Raw genomic sequence first — 16,633 nt, 5'->3', positions numbered from 1 at the left:
CGCTTTGAAGTCGCGGGTCTCTTCTCTGCCGCGGGGGCGGCTCCGCCGCGCCCTGCAGGGCACAGGGAGAGCTGGCCCCGGCGTCCGAGGCCGACCTCGGACTCGGGGTGGAGCTGCCCCCGGCTTTCCCCGGCCCCTCCGCCCTCCCCGCGGGGCTTTCGGGAAGGTGTGGAAGGCGGCTGTGTCCCCCGAGCTCTCCTGGGGTGGGCTCTGGGGGGCCTGCGGGCTGATTCCCCCTCTGGTCGGTGTGTCGGAGGCGTGACCGGCCCGCCCGGGGCTGCGGGGAGAGCAGCCCGCGTCCCCGTGGCAGCAAGCGCCCTGCGGCATCGGCCGCTCAGAAGCCGGTGGGTTTTGTTGCTGCTGCTGCTGCTGCTGGGTCTTCCCTGCTGAGCCGCTGTCAGGGCTGGGCATGGAAGTCTCATTTCGGCAGTGAGACTGGTTGCAGAGCTTGGTGGCTGGTTGGGCCCGGAGTGAAAGGCAGTGATGGGCTGTGCCTTCGTTTGTGAGAACACCTGGCCAGTGGCTTTCTTCCAGGACGTAATAACCGGGATGCCTTTTTATCTTTTGCTTTGTGGCTGCTTCTGGTGGATGGCACTGGCCTTGTTTCCTTTCCTGACATCCCCCTCGGAGGGGGGGGGCCTCCCCCGCAAGATTCTCAACCTCCTACAGGATTGTGCTGCCTTAGTTTAGTTGCAGGTTAGGTTAAATGCGTTTTGAAAAAGAGACTGTAATTCTTGTGTAATGTGTGAGGCAACGTATCACTTCATGGATCTAGGAGTCTCAGCATTGCTTCAGACTCCTACTGTACTTATATAACATGTTTTGGACGTCCATTGTTGAGCTGTTAAGACAAGCTGGATTTTGGGACACTGGGAACCAGGGTATTCAAAGAGTGTTTTCAGCTGTCTGCTGCCATGAGGTCTCCAAATTTCTCATGCTTTTCCAAGTTGGTTCACTTTACTGCAGGAGGTGGGTGAGCAACAGGAAAGATCCTAACAGTGAGATAAAATAATAAGCTTCTACTTTATCCAGTGCCTGCATAACCTGCAGACCATGTAGAAGCTAATGCATGGGAGCTGTGTAGATATCTCTCAGTAGTGTCTGCAGGCTTTCTGGGCTGCATCAGGGAAGGACAAAGGCAGGAGAGCCAGAAGAATACACTCTTTATATAAATATGAGAGCTGGAGGACGAGCGTTTTGGGCCAGTTTTGTGGCCTGAAATACAAGTGTTTACGCTATTTTTTTACTGTGTAACGTTGCATGCTCCCTAGGGTGCTCTGGGACTGCAGCAACAGTGAGCACATTCAGCATTCCTGTCTAGTGAGGAAGATGTTTAGGTGAAAGTTACTGCAAACCAATGTTTCTTCTTTCTTCTAGGCTTTTGGACAGATCTTTTTACTGCCGCTCTTAATAAGGTAAGAATGGGGAGTTTTCTTCCCCTACAAGTTTCTTTTGTTCTTTTTTTTTTTTTAAGGTGCTTGCCTTGCACACCACTTGCAGGCTGTCAGAAATAGCCTTTTCTAGGAGGAAAGCTGCATAACTTGATTGGAGAATGAGTAAGAATGTTATAGATGTTGCTTACTTTATTATTTTTTTTCAACTATTCTGGTTTGAGTGGGTCTCTATCAGAAAAAAATAACCATTTTTCACACTCAGGCAGGTGCACAGAAACTGAATTTGCCAGCATTCCTCTTTGCCTTTCTGTTCTTTTGCTGAAGAGCAGTGTTTCCTTCAAAGCTTGTGGACGTGTGAATTTGCCGTGTTTATCAGTAGTAGTGGGGAAATGTGGCAATACATGAAGTTCAGAGGTTTTAGTATCTCTTTTTTTTAATGTATTAACTATATTATGTTATTCTCCTCTCTCACTGATACTTTTGTTTGGGAACTGTTCTTTCAAATGTGCATTGCACTAGGAGCCAAGATAAGATGTGTCAGGAACCTCAGGCTCATGCCTGGCTCACATAGTTTGCCCATCATTTGAGGGAGCAACTGTGCAGATCCCAGGACATCGAGAAATGTATTAAATACAGTGGGTACCCCTTAATTTTCTCATAGGGTGTGGGCTTCTTCAGTGCATCAAACAAGCATCGCTTGTCATACAGCAGATCATTCCTTATCATCTATGACAGGGTCTTGATTTCCTTGCCTCATTACATCTTGTAAGCCCTGGGCTTTTGCTGCAATCCCTGTTTTATTTGATTGCAAACGAACTATGTTGAGACCAGTCGTGGAAAATTCTGATGAAGTGCTTGTTTTAATAGGATTAGTTCTTGAGTGTGTGATTTCTAGTACTTTCTCCTTTCCTTTTCCTCTCTGTTCCTGTCTTTATCGGTCCATGGGTGATATATCTAATTCAAGTGAATGAAAAGCTTTCACCATTTTTTCCCCAGCTTGGGTTTATGGAGGCTGGCTGGCCTCATGTCAAGAGGTGGGAGGCTTTGTTAAGCAAGCAGAATGCATTTGCTGCTGCCTTTAGAGAAGGTGTTAGAGATAATCATGTAACTGTTGCAACTTCCTGCTGGGAGAGCAGACCGCTGAGACGAAATGTTCTTGGGTAAGTTTCCCTCTGAACAGTGTGAGAAATTAGTCATGGTAGAGCTTGCAAACTCTAGCAGTGGCTCTTTCTTTCAGGCTGAACAACTTCTCACTCATGCGTTTGCTTGACATTCACGAAGATCCCACATTTATCCCGGAGGTTGCTGCAGAGGTTATGGAAGACAAGTCTGAGGCAAAAAGCACTTCGGAGATTATTGAGCAGTTGATAGATGCAAGGTCAGTATGTGATGTGTAAGAGTGGAGGGGAAGAACACACGTGTTGAACTATTATATTAGCGGGAAGTTGTCATCAGTAATCTGGATTAAAACCTTTTTCCATGCCTGGCTACTTAATCAAACAAATTATTCTGTCTGCCATCTTTCCTTTTGTAACTTATAAATTGCCTGTATTTACAAGCAATGTGAATTTTCTTCAAGCATCAGAGAATCTGCTTAATGGTTAGAGACCAAATTCTGCTGTTGTCAGGGCTCTGCTTGCACTGTTAGAGTAGATACACTTAGTGGTTGGCTACTTGGTGCATACATCCCTTAAGTGAGTTTGCAGGTGTGCTGTTTCTTGCCTGCAAGGAATCTTAAACAGAACACAAGGGTTGCTTGGAGGAGAGAAGGAGCACAAGTTATAAAGAAAACAATCCACAATTAGTCTTTGTTAATTAGGTTGTTTGAATAAAAGCCTTTTTGACTTCTTTATTGCAGCCTGTACTTGATTAAATCCCACTAGATACCAGCCAAAAGGTTACTTGGGCTCATGTGTCTTGCTGAGCTCTGATGCTGAGGTGGGAGCAGCTGGGCTGCTGTGAATGCTCTCCCCATCTGGTTTTGTTCTTAGTGTGGGCCTATCCAGTAGTTACTGATGTCTATGAGCTGAACTTTATTGGTGTCTCGGGAAGCGTGTTCTCTGTGTGTATCAGTGCCTCCAACAAGACTAAGCCTGCTCCCTGCTTGAGTTATTGAGCTAAAGCAAGGAAAAAAATGTCAGCTCCTTCACTTTAGAGGGTGGGATTTATTTCCTGTGGGCATTGGTCAGGGTGAGTGCAGCTTTCAGGTTCTTGTGTCCCCAGCTCTACCTGTGATAGATGACAATGACTGTTACAGGGCAGGTTACTCTGAGCCTTGTCTCTGCCTTGCATAGCGCATAACAGTGCCATATGCTGTGCTGTTCCAGGGCATGGCTTCTGGATTGGGTGACAAAATGGAGACATCACAGTGGTAGTAATTGTAGCTAGCGCTTCAGATAATTTTATGTTCATCCTGTTGTGATGAGAAATTGTTTATTTCTTATGTACTGGAGCCATCAAGTTAGTTTTTAAGCAATTTGCTGATGTGCATCCTTATGTGTGCTGCATAGTGCCTTTTCACCACAACACTGTATATGCTGCTGGCTATCTCTGGATCAAACTTGTGACAGAGATCCTGGAAGTAGGTTTACCAGTATATTCCAGCTATTCTGTAGTGCTGCAGTAGTGAGTAGCAAATGTAAACCTGGAATAAATTTTGAACAGTTTTGTGACTACTGTATTGCACTAGAAATATGAAGCAGCTAGACCACGCCAGCAAGACTGACCTGTTATTAACGTGGCACCCTTAGTGTACCTGGTGTCTTCCATGTGTTCAAGGAGCCTGACAGACTGTGAGGTGAAACAAATAGTTTACTGTGGGTGCGTGATGCCCAGCCCGCGTTGGACTGTGGTACTGAAATCTGCAGGTCTAAACAGGCTTTGAAGGTTCACAGTTGCCCCTTCGATTCTTTCTTTGTAGGTCTGTTTCTACTAGCAATGGGTTTAGCTTCAAAGGGATCAAGGACTACCTGGACTGCTACCGGTAGGTGTAACTGTAGTCTGGGAACAACCTGTCTTGGATCTTCTGCTGCTCTGGGGTGCTGCTGTTCTACAAGCTCTCAGACATCTCTTTGTTAGGATTGTTCTTGAGGTAGCACTGTTAAGCATGACCCTCTGCAGTCCTTTCCCTCTAATAGAATGACAAAAGAAAGTCAAGTGGGAGAGCTGGCACAACTTTTACCAACCCTGCAAGGATTTTTAAATGCTGTTTTCTTTGGCTTATTGTCAGTCTTCTCTGGGAGAGATTTCTACATACCTTGTTTGCCCAGACGTGTGAGTGAGAAGGAGAGGAATGTTCAGCTGATGTGAGTTGCATGTGCTGTGGGTCTCTAAAATCCCTTGGTTCCCCAGCTGCTTGTGCTCCTGTGAACAGTTTGACTGCTTTTACGAAGTAACTGTGTCCAGCTTGGGAAGAGCTGGAAACGCATTCCTGACTCTTAGGTTCTGCAAATGGTTGGCTGCTTGGTAGCTGCTGGTTGCCTTTAAGATGAGTGGCAGATGTGGAATGCTCAGATAAATCCTCTTGCACTCCTGGCACTTGTTCCTCAAGGGCCAACACTACCAGTGGGCTGCTGCCTCAGAGCAAAAGGCTGACACTGCAGTCAGGTTAACAGGTGCATCCTCTGGCAGTGAGGCTTTTGTGTCAGCCGGAGGTAGGTGTTTGTGGTGTAGTACTGCCTTTTGCCAGGAGGGAGGGGAGGCTTGTTTGTTAAAGGTAAGGTATGACTACTGGTGGGAGCCCCTTCTCTGGAACAGGAGGCCTGTATAAAGGGGGCTGGCTTCTTGGTCTTAGCTCATGATACTTGGGAGTTTCACAGCCTCAGGCTTTCAGGAGTTTGAGGACTCTCTGCAAAGCTGTCAGCTCTCCTCCCCTGTTTGTCCGGTGGTTTAGGATTATCTGGGTAACTCTCCTAGATCCTGTCCTGACTCCGAGGGTTGGGGGTGTATTGTATAGGCAAATTGTCCCCTTAAAGAAAGGAGTCTTCTGTCTTGATGGTGTCAATTGTGTCATATCATCACCACAAACAGATTCTTAGCTAGTTCTTGCTTATAGCTGTGACAGCTGCCATCTTGCTACATGGGAGACAAACCCTGTGTGTGTGGGTGTGATGTGCAGATCTTGTAACAAGGTCCCAACTTCTGTCCTGTAGGAGTGGGAAGCTGACACCATCTCAGGTGGCAAAGAACATCATTGCTATGCTGGAGGACTGTGACAAATCCACGCCCCCACTCAGAGCGATAGTGCAGTGGGACCAGGAGCAAATCATGCTGGTAATGTCTGCCTCTGGTGGGAAAGGGGCTTCAGCCACCCCAAGAGCAGTAGCACCCATTAGAAGGGGCAGAGGCTCTTTTGCTGATATATTGCACAGAAAAAGATACACATTTTTCCTCTCTGCTTGTGTAGAGGATTACAAACCATGTTGCCTTCCTTCTTGCAAAAAGAGGTAGCATTAAAGCAATGTTTCCTGCTGGATGACTGTTTAAAATGGGACTTCTGTACTTATGTGGCATTGTTAGCATAGATGGAAGCCTAGATGCTTCCAGGTAGTTTCTCGTGAGCATATGGTGGAAGAAGAAATAAACTTTTACCATTTGGCTTAGTAGGAGCTTGAGAAGGCCAATTTGGGTATCTGCTCTGATACTGGTAATGTACTTCAGCTCCACTAAATATAGATAACATATATTTTTTTTCCATTGTGCAGATGGCTGAGGCCTCTACTGCTCGTTACAGGAATAAATGTACCCTGTCTTATCTGGATGGCATCCCAGTGTGTCTGAAAGAAGAGTTCAAAGTGGTGAGTTTCTTTGTCTATCTGTCAGTTCATGTTGTAGGTGGTCAACCTGGACAGCTCACTGTAACAAGGTTTTGAGGCCAGCTCCTCGGCAGAAGCCTGAGAATGTTTTTGTAATAAGGGGTAGTGTGTGGGTTTGCAATGAGTAAGATGAACAAGATTTGCCAGGTGGAGTATCTTGAGTACAGCAGGCACATTCCATATCATGTACTGGTCTCTTTAATCTGTGGGGAGTAGGGAGTGGAAAACAGTCCCTCATGATGAAATGGGAATGTATAAAAGCATCTGTAGCAGTGGGTGTAACTGCCTGTGTTTCTCAGGCACTGACTGTTTCAGTGGCAAAGCATCCCTTTCTCCTTACATTAAAGGACAGAACTATGCAAGTTACTTTGAAAATCCCTGCTCACAAGGAGTTTTGCCTGTGGCCTAGCAAGAGTTACCACTAAATGCTCCTGGCAGCTCCATCAGGCTGTCATAGGCTCTGCAGAGACCTACCCATAGGGTGGGAGTCCTGTTTATGTACAGTTTCTTACATTGCTGCATCGAAGTGAAGAGTACTTAGCATACCCTGAAAATGAATCCATCTGGTATTTTGGCATCTAATCTTGGTACCTTGCTTCAAGGCAATGCAGATCTGAAATGCTGCAGATCTGTCCATAGAAAAATGGGAAATAAAACTTCTGCGTGCTGTGGGGCCAAGGTGACTGTTTTGCTGCAGTCTTTGTGCATAGTAATTGCATAGCTGCAGAGGCAGTTTTTTTACCAATCTACATGTTTCTGCTCTTCTGTGTCAAGTAGTGGACCAAATATTGAAGGGTTAAGTGCCCTTCCTAACAGTTGAAGAAGGAAGCTTCCTAGCCCTTCCTTACCTGTGTGGGACCTAAGGTCTGGGATGTGTTGTGAAGTTGAAGTGTGCATGTGAAGCATACACATGTGCCTGCCTACCTTGCTAGGGTTTTAGGATTAATAATAAGGTGTCTTCTTGCTAAGGTACCTTACCATCACCGAGTGGGAACAGTGTATCTTGGGACAGAACCCGAAACAGAAGATGCTACTGTGGCCAAGAAGCTGCGAGAAGCTGGGGCTATCATTATTGGGGTCTCAAACATGCATGAACTAGGGACTGGAACAACTGGATGCAACCCTAATAGGTAAAAATTCCTTTCCCCTCTCTTCCCCCCAATCTAGAAAGACCAGAAATCTGTCCAGAACTGACAAGGAAGGGTACAAAAACAGGGCAAGCATGTGGGAATTAAAGTGATGGAGGCATCTGTACAGGGAGAACCCTGAGGGTATGAAAAACCAGAATTGTAGATTTGATGGTCAGAGTAGCTGTGGAAGCCTGAAGGCTCCTGAAAACAAAGGAAGGAGAGGATCCAGCTGGTGTCTGCTGAGTAAGGAACTCGGTTTGCCAGGCCTCACAGGCCTGGAGGTGTGAATGTTTACAAGATGAGGGGTAGACAAAAGCAATGACAGGAAACAAGTAAATAGTAATCTAATGCTCAGTCGCAGGAATGACTAAAAAGCTTAGAACAGTGAAGAAAGGTACAGTCATCTCAGGAGAGTGTAGTGTTTTTGTTTCCTAGCTAAAACAGGTCAACTTGAATTTGCTTTAATGTTGTGAATCTCCAGCTATAGCTAAGCTGAGAATTGCTGTTCCAGAGCAGTGGTCCTCACAGCCTTGGTAAGCCATGTGCAGAGCTGTGCTTTGTGCTTGTGTGGCTGGATGGAACTGAGGTTCTCCCTCAGCTGCAACGATGTGCCACTGCATTTCTTCACTGTCTGAGGTCAGCTGGATATCCTGCCACATGAAAGGTCTCTGGTGTCTGGAGACTGTGGTCAGACTGGACGCTTTGAGATCCACTGCTCTGGGTTAGAGGGCAGAGCTGGGGATGCTGGCTTGCTTTAAAGAACTGTTGGCCACCAATTGCTCTGCCTGTTGAAGCTGGATAAGGCACTGTGGCCTCCAGTAATGGCACAGTGCTGTCACAGACAGAGGAGCTGGAGCAGCATCCAGAGCTCTTGCTTTGGGTCTGTCTCTTTTGGATAGGCTGCTTATGGTAACAAAAGGTTGGACTCTGAGGCAGAAGCCTTTTTTGCATCTTGTTTTCTAGGGATAAAGCACAATCCTGGTATCTCTTTTTTAAGAGACTGGGATCCCTGAGCTGTGTTTCTAGATCTTTTTCTGCCCTGTTATGCATGCGTTCCTTTCTAAAAAAAAAAGATTCAACACTACTTGTCTGCTTCAGGTTCCACAAGATTCCTAGGAACCCCTACAAGCCTAACCACTTCACAGGTGGGAGCTCCAGTGGGTCAGCAGCAGCTGTAGCAGCAGGTAGGTGGTCCTAAATGGAGTTCAGGGGTGGTGGGAGGGAGGTCCTGAGCCCAAGTTCCTTGGGCGTTTAGATTTTATGAGGGAGCTTAGAAGCTGGAGAGAACTCCTAACTGAACAGAGAGCTCTGCGCACTGTTGTGGCTGCAGCTGCTTGTAGAATGGACAGGGCAACACAAAGTCTCTCTGATCACATGCCAATGTGTGGTTTTTTTTTGTAGGTCTCTGCCCAGTGGCTATTGGCACAGATGGAGGTGGCTCTGTGAGGATTCCTGCTTCATTTTGTGGTGTGGTGGGGCTCAAAGGTAGACCCCTTAAATCATGGAGAGGGTGTGTGTCTTGTTTGCTGTATCAGATAGCATGCCACAAACAAGTTAGACACAGTCTGTTAATTCCTGTCAAGCAAAACCCAACCAGAGAAACTCTGGAGTGTAACGCCCTGAGACTCACGTGGGTTGAACTGGCAGAGTGGAAGTGTTCTCAGTACTGGCTTTTGAACAGATGTTAAAAACAACCCCCTAACTTATTTGAATCAAATGCTAAACAAAATGTGTGCTGCTTTTCTCCCTGCCAACTTGTCCCTCTTCAATCTTCCTTCTCTGAGAGGTGTTTCCAGCATAGTTGGGTATCTGTACTGAGCTGGTGAAGAGCATCTCCACCCACAATAGTTTTCCATCACCCCAATTACATGGGGAGGTGATGCTGCTCAGATTTGTATTTGGTAAGTTAAACCTGGTAATAGGCGTGTGTGAAACTAGGATTTAGTTTCACAGAGAATGACTAGGATATAGTAATTCCCTCTTAGTGTCACAAGAATTAGCAATGCAGTTTTTTCAGTAAAAAGTAATGTAATCAAGGGGTTTGTGCAGAGGACATAAGAAAAGCACAGGGCAAGTGTCATTTGGAAGAAATGCCAGCTTTTCAAAATTGTTTGTCATTCCAAAGGATCTCAGCTGCTTCATCTGAGACAAGATTGCTCTGCCTTTCTGTGTTATTACTCTGTTTTTCCATCCTTTCCATGTGATGATCTTGATTATCTTGATTCATTTGAGGAAGATGATGATGATGCAAAAATGTAACTGGTTGGAAAGGCAGTATGAATGCTCACAGAAGACAACTGGTGTTAGGCATGAAGTCTCACTGGTTAAGTGAGCATGATCTCGCAGGGGGTGGTACCTGCTGCTGTTACTAATCCTCATTCTGCCTCTCCATCCTCCATACTATAGATGTTGCTTCTGCATATTCAAATGCACGTATTTCAAAATGTCCCTGCACATATCTCCGCTCAACTAAATAATTTCTTATGGGGGAGAGCAGTTTCACTATTTGTTGAATGCACGTTTCACTGATAAGAGCGGTTGTGGTCAGCAGAACAGGGTGCCAAAGGATGAGCGGTTGGGCTCTGAAACAGCACATTAAAGTGAACTGGCAGGGGTGTGTTTGTACTGACTGGGTGTGCCAGAGCCACCTAGGTCAGATTCTACCCACGACTGCTGACAACCAGATAACTGCCCATTTCTTCTTCTCTAGGTACGTTTGGGCGCATCAGTTGTCACGGCTGCTTGCCACTCTCCTACTCCACAGTCAGTGTAGGTAAGAGAACTTGTGCTGCACTTCAGGGATCTTGCTGTGTGGTGTTCTGACAGGGGAGGCATCTGTGCTTGCAAAAGACTTTGGGAGGAAGGTTCCATTTACCTCTGGTCACATTTTTTTAACTGATCTCTCTTTTACAGGCCCAATCTGTACCTCAGTGGCAGATGCAGCCATTGTTTACAGTATCCTTGCTGAGCCAGATCCGCTCTATCCATATAGTAAGTGAACCCTCTTCCTCTCTCAGCCCAGGTGCTCTGCATTCCTAGAGGCATCCTAGATAAAATGAGGAACTCCTTGTTTATTCCCTGCAGGTCTAAAACAGCCCAAAGCAACCCTATCTGATATGTGTGCTCCTGACCTGAAAGGCTTAAAACTGGGAGTGGACTGGACATTTTTTAAGGTGCCTGTTCTATCTCTCTCTTTCTGCTGCTTTGCAAAATGAGGTTTTAAAGGAATTCAGTGCATTCACTGTTCTCTTGCCTGTCATTATTAGAGCTTCTCATAATTGGAAGAGAATACAGCCAGGGTGAAAACATCAACAGGGATAGATTTTTTCCCAAGGCAGCCTTTTGAGTAAAAATCTGTCGGAGGCATGAGGAAAGGTAACGACTGTACAGTTGATGGCAGTATGGTTCCTCATCCTGCTGTTTCTATTGGAAGCAATGCTTCTGTACTGATTACAAAAGGCAGTTAGTTTAAAATCAAGTTAGGATAATTAGTGTATCTGTTTGGTGACAGTGCTGTAGCTGCCGAGTGGTATTTCATCATTCCAATGTAGAAACTGGTCTTGCAAGCTACAACCCCTTGGCAGTTGTAATGCAACCCCACAAATGTGCTCAGGATTCCTGGAAGAAAACAAGGACTCTTTCTGGCTCTGCCCTAGTGCAGAGGAGAAATATCCTCTCCTCTGGTAATGATGACCTTTTCTTTTCCTTATGGGTACAACCTGCAAGCTCTTCTCTTGGAGCAGGTGGCCTAAGGCAGTCCTGGAGGACTGTTTCACTACCATTAGGGACAGGAACAAGGAAAGTTCCATGAAGACCGAAGTCCTAGTGCATGTGTTCCATCAAGGAGAGGAGGGCAGTTCCTAAAGTCTACTTAGTTCTTTCCTCTTATTCTCTAGGCATGTGATGCTGAAGTCCTGTCCATCTGTGAGAAAGGTAAAGAGGAAAAGTCTGTAAGTCTCTTATTCTGCCTAATGTCATGGTATCACTTGTTGCCCCTCCTATGTATGTATTAAAAAGGTATTGACTGAATTCCTCAAAGGCAGATGCTTAGCCAGAGGTCTGGCTGGACAAACAGCAGTAGCTTTGTATATTAGGGAAGCCCTCCTGACTGCTGAGGGTTAAAAAGCTTGGCAGTTGTAGGCTTGTCAGGTTACAATGAAAGAATGCAGTCGAGTGTGCTAAGCCTCCATCTGTATAAAGACAGATCTGTGCTCAGTAACACTTATTCTGCAAGCTTTAATGGTAAAATACTTTTCAGGGAGGGACTTGTTTCACAATACAATGTTCAGTAGGAAAGACAGGACTAGGTCTTTGTGATGTATCCAGTCCTCTGGCATTTCCTTGACATCAGCCAAGTGGTGCCTTGAGGGTGGCTTTGTCAGGTTTAGGTTCAGCAAAATTGACCTTGGGGGTGGGGAAGACAGACTCTACAAAGCCTGGTATAGTAGTTAGCCTCCTACACATTGGAGCTGAGATAATTCACAGTATTCAGGCTTTGTTTGCCTGGTTTTTCTTCAGTCTCCTTATTTCCATAGCCATAACACGTGCAGAGTTTTCTTAGGAGAGATACACCATAAGCCAGTGAAATAGGCAAGCTTGGGTATTTATGAAGAATTTAGGGTCAAAGAAATAAGAGGATTCTTTTTAGACTGCAGAAGACTCGCTTTTCCTGAAGTCTTGTTCAGCCTTGCAAAAGTACATCAGGGTTTAGTGAACCTGGACTGTTAACCTGGTCTCTTGAGTATCCCTCAGGTTCCTCTACCCTTATATTTCAGAAGAAGCTTTGAATAGGAATCTCATAATGCTAAATAGTCACTTCATGCTGATAGAATTCCAGCCATGTCAAGTGCTCAGGGAAGCACTGTCCACCTTTACTGTTTGGGTTAAATGAGGAGCTAGAGGGAGGAGATTAACTTGCCTTGTGGGTAAGTTAGGATCCTGGCTGCAAGCCCCTACCCCTGCCCTGTCAGAATATTGAGATCTAGATAGGCTGAAGGCTTTTACCTATGAGAAGCAGCTGCATCAGTCTGCATGCCACATGATGCACTGAAGATTCTTGCCTTGTAATGGCCTATGGGGTCTCCAGCTTCTCGAGTGGGTGGGGATTCATAGGCCTTCTGTGAAGTCTGGTTCACTCAGGGATGCTGTCCGTGCTTTGCCTGTTCTGCATGCAGCTGTGGAATACCTGCAGAGTCTGGGAGCCAGTGTGGTTGAAGTGTCTCTTCCAGAGATGGAGGAAGTTCGAGTAGCACATGTAATCTGCATTCTCAGTGAGATGAGGGACTTCCTACAACCTGACTTCAATAAACATTTCGAGGAAATGGTAAGTGACAGCACCAGTGGCAGCAGTTGTACCAGCTGATACAGAACAAGTGTCATGTCAGTGAGAAACCTGATGACTACTGATACCGGAGAGCAGACCTGCACTGTCACATTCAGGTTCTTGCAAGCAGAGCCATGATTAAATATTCTCTCTTTCAGAATTTGGACACTCGGGCTAACCTTGCCCTGGCTTCTCAGTTTACAGCTCTGGATTATATTACGGTAAGGAACATACTGTTATGAAGGCTGAAAGGAGGCACCTGGTGACATTGTAAAGACAAGGTAGAGGATTCTCTTAACCTCCCCATACACATGGAAAGATACTGCCCAACTGTACAGTCCTCTGCTGTGAAAGCATGCTGAATGGTGGGGCACCACAAAGGACGTGCCACCTTGACTGTTGTCCTACATCTTGATTCTAAACTTCAGGAACGGTGTCACCTTTTGCAAAGGCATGGCTCTGATGGGCAGAGTCTGTCTATATCAAACATGAGCCTCGTGAATCAAGAGGGCCCAGTCAGACAGAAGTCTCTCTGCTTGCAGGCAAATCGACAGAGAACTCGGAGTATGAGATTTTTGCGAGAGATCTTCACCACTGTCAACTGTATCCTTACACCAGGTATTGGCAGTCCTGGCTAAAGAGCTGATCCCCAACAGCTGTGTGGTACATTTTAAGAACAGTCACTCCATTAACTTTTCTTCCACCATTGTAAGAGCACTTTGCTGTGCCTCAAGCCTTTAGAAAACAATGCAGCCTGCTTAGAAAGACTGCTGTGTATTTCTAGACTCTCTGTCTATATCCATGGCAGTGTGAAACTCCTTGGTGCTTGCAATGGGAGCTGCAGAGCCAGCACGTTGACACAGGAGGGACTGGACATCTTACGTTCTTGCTCTAAATGTTCTTGTTCTAAATAGAAATTAACTGTTTAGTTCATAAATCCCAGTGACTTGATTTGTGTTCCAGGGGTGGGAGTTTGCATCACCAACGTATATCAAACATGTGGCTTTAATTAATTGAGCTGTTTCTTGAAGATTGCCCACTGCCTGTCTCTGCCTTTGCTCTTTAAGCACTGGATCGGGTTGCCCAGAGAAGCTGTGGAATCTCTCTCCCTAGGGATATTGAGAAGCCATTCAGACATGGTCCTAAGCAACCTGCTCTAGCTGATTGTCCTTGAGAGAGAAGGTTGGACAAGATGACCTCATGAGGTCCCTTTCAATTTCAGTCATTTTGTGATTCCTCCACAGGTGTTGCCTCGACTGCACCAAGAATCTATGAATCTGACCTCTCGGCAGGGAGCAGTGATATGTCCTCTACAGTCCGGTCCATGAGGTAAGAAGAGTGCTGCTTGGCCTGTGGAAGCAAGTTTTGGAGCAGCTGGAGACAAGCTGCACTAACAGAAAGACCACTGGCTGTAGAGCAGAAGATTGATCCTAGCTGCCTCTCCCAAAAAAGGATGATTTGCTGCTGTCCCAAGGCAGGAATGCTGATGACAGCTTTTTCCCCAGGTACATGCAGCTTGGTAACTTCACTGGGATTCCAGGCCTTGTGATCCCCATTGGATATTCTACTGCTGGGCTTCCCATCAGCTTCCAGGTGAGTATTAGGTCTTTTTGAATGTTGGGTCATAAAATGCCCAGTTGGCTTTGTCCTGAACCACTATAACCAGGTTCCTGCTGTTCCTTACAGCACACGTGGGTACTTGGTAGGTACTGGTAATAAAAGTTTTAACTTGTGGGGGAAGACATTTTCCCCAGAGTAACTCTCTCCTGAATGGCAGAGGGACTCTTCAGGTATATGAGAGAGATTTCTGTCCCCCTATCTACTTGCATCAGTACACAGTATTTGTTGCTACTCTTTCCTCTCTTATTTCTCATTTCGGTAACTTCTTTAAGTCCTTCCCTCTTGTATTGGTTCCCATGTAAATGAAAGGTCCATGTCTTGTAATTAAGTCACACAGCTGCCTTTATCCTCAGTGCAGTCATGTCAGACTTACTGAGGTACAAGGGAAAAGCCTGTGTCCTTTAGGTTCTGTTGGGGGAAAAATTGTTTTCTAGGGTATTCACAAGAGCACCTGTCTGTGATGATGCTACCTTTTTTTTTTTTTTCTTTTTAACTCCTTTCTGCCTCTGTCATCTTCTCCCAGGTCATGGCAAAGTGGTGGGATGAAGCTGTTCTTCTGAGGATTGGCCTGAAGCTAGAGCAGTTCCGCTCCCAGACCAAAAAACCATCCATTTATTACGACATCCTTGCATGATGGAGTGACCAAGATGGGGAATAAGCCTTTTTTTTTTTTCTAGTCTGACCTGACCAAGTATTAGAGTGGACTTGTTTTCAATGTTCATCTGAATAAGGCTTAGTAGGAGGCCTGTTTGAAGAATGGGAAGGAATGCTGATCCAAGCAGGCACTGATGCTGAGCAGACCATTTCTGTTCCCTGTTTGTTATTGGATGGTCCACTGTATACTGGGGATGACCAACTCTGCTAGCTAGCTCCTCACCATGTTTTTGGCAACAGGGGAAGCTGCAACTATCTTCTGGAACTTCTTTCCATGTAGGGGCCTTGTGTAAAGATGGAAGACAATTGCATCTACAGGAGTGCATGCAGGCAGCTGGTACTACTGTGCATGGAGAGGTACAATCTCTAGCCCTTATAAACCTTCTCACAGAACTCCTTCTGCTCCAGAATATAAAAAAGGTACTGTTTTGAGGGGGACAGGCAGCAAATAATACCTAGCTGTCTGGGAATGAGGATCTTAACACACATGCAATTAAGTAGTGTGTGTTTTCGTCCCTACGATGGTCTCTCAGAGCAAAGTAGAAAGCCCATAGCTATGTAAGTGTCACTGTGCTTCTGTCCCTTATACTGCAAACAGTGTAAGGTCAGTCTAACTGTTGCACAAAGTATGGGTCTGCTTATGGCATGAGCAGTCCTGCCTACCTTCAGCCTACAGGAAATGGGAGGAAAAAGCAGAGCATGAATCCTCAACAAGTCTGTGACCCAAAGCCTTGGTTCAGGGTTCTGGCTTTCTGTTGCACATGTTTCCCAAGCTAAGCCTTGGAGAATCTCTTTTCTCCCCCTCATTGTTTAAATATAAGCCTAGAATCATTTAGGTGTCCAAAGGAAGAAACTGCTGGGTAGTGCTGTGGAATACTGTTTAAGGGGGTGCTGAGCCAGCTATTAGAAACAGGTGAAATTTCCAGAAAATCCTGAATACTGCAAGAATTGAAGCTGGGTGCAAGTGAGGTGTTGCACAAAGCCATGTGCAGCAAGGAGCCTCCTCTAGATGAGAAGCCAACCCCTTCTTATCCCAAATCTACTTCCTGAAGTAATCAAGGTAGAATTAAGACATGGATTAAAGATGAGGCTATACTACACAGAGCATGACAGGTCTCTGAGCTACATTAACTGTGCTTCACTGAAAGGCCCCGGACTGTACACTCCCAAGTACCCGTGTCCTGCCAGCAGCACTAGGGCACAGTAAAAGATATGAAAAGAGCTAGGAGTAACCAAACACAAAACCATTGGTGTTTGTTTTGGATAACGCTGAGAGGTATTTCCTTTTGCCTACCACATTAGCTATCCTGGGCTTTTGATCAGGCCACTGGAGAAGCTGTCCTACAGCCAGGAGCAGAGATCACTGCAGTCTTAGCTTGGAAGGAAAGAGGAACAGAAGGTGATTGCAGTTTCTCCCAAACTCTGTAAAGTTTGGGTTTCTTTTCCCCAATATATATATATCCACTCTTTAACCAGAGCTAGCACATTACTAATGGCTAAAGTCAGATGGCATTTGAATGGAAGAACATTGCATTGCCTTCTTAATTACCTGAGTTAAAGCATCAACTCCTACCATCAGCTGTCACCAGCATCCACAGTTGAATTAATTATATGGTTGATACTGTCTTTTATCTTCAATTCCTCTATGTGATATTGCCACAACTATTATTTTCACTAGATTCTTGTCTAGTTCAGCTG

The 16,633-nt window shown here is 45.6% G+C and overlaps 1 protein-coding gene across 1 annotated transcript in view; it reads left to right on the top strand.

The window, feature by feature from the left end:
• Positions 1–16,573, top strand: part of LOC127379967 (uncharacterized) — a 16,997-nt gene extending 424 nt beyond the window's left edge. Inside the window, exons 3-20 of the mRNA XM_051608296.1 lie at positions 1,378–1,415; positions 2,632–2,772; positions 4,315–4,377; positions 5,546–5,666; positions 6,098–6,190; positions 7,178–7,338; positions 8,437–8,522; positions 8,740–8,823; positions 10,049–10,111; positions 10,252–10,329; positions 10,423–10,511; positions 11,235–11,271; positions 12,513–12,661; positions 12,820–12,882; positions 13,204–13,279; positions 13,906–13,990; positions 14,167–14,254; positions 14,805–16,573. Coding sequence (XP_051464256.1) covers positions 1,378–1,415; positions 2,632–2,772; positions 4,315–4,377; positions 5,546–5,666; positions 6,098–6,190; positions 7,178–7,338; positions 8,437–8,522; positions 8,740–8,823; positions 10,049–10,111; positions 10,252–10,329; positions 10,423–10,511; positions 11,235–11,271; positions 12,513–12,661; positions 12,820–12,882; positions 13,204–13,279; positions 13,906–13,990; positions 14,167–14,254; positions 14,805–14,915 — 1,626 coding nt within the window. The 3' untranslated portion in view covers positions 14,916–16,573. The remainder of the gene's footprint in view (positions 1–1,377; positions 1,416–2,631; positions 2,773–4,314; positions 4,378–5,545; positions 5,667–6,097; positions 6,191–7,177; positions 7,339–8,436; positions 8,523–8,739; positions 8,824–10,048; positions 10,112–10,251; positions 10,330–10,422; positions 10,512–11,234; positions 11,272–12,512; positions 12,662–12,819; positions 12,883–13,203; positions 13,280–13,905; positions 13,991–14,166; positions 14,255–14,804) is intronic.
• Positions 16,574–16,633: the final 60 nt, after the last annotated feature.

This window comes from Apus apus, chromosome 1 (genome assembly GCF_020740795.1).
Source record: "Apus apus isolate bApuApu2 chromosome 1, bApuApu2.pri.cur, whole genome shotgun sequence".
Taxonomy (NCBI): Eukaryota; Metazoa; Chordata; class Aves; order Apodiformes; family Apodidae; genus Apus; species Apus apus.
Note: the sequence above shows the minus strand (reverse complement) of the source record. Positions and strands in the feature narration are given on the sequence as shown.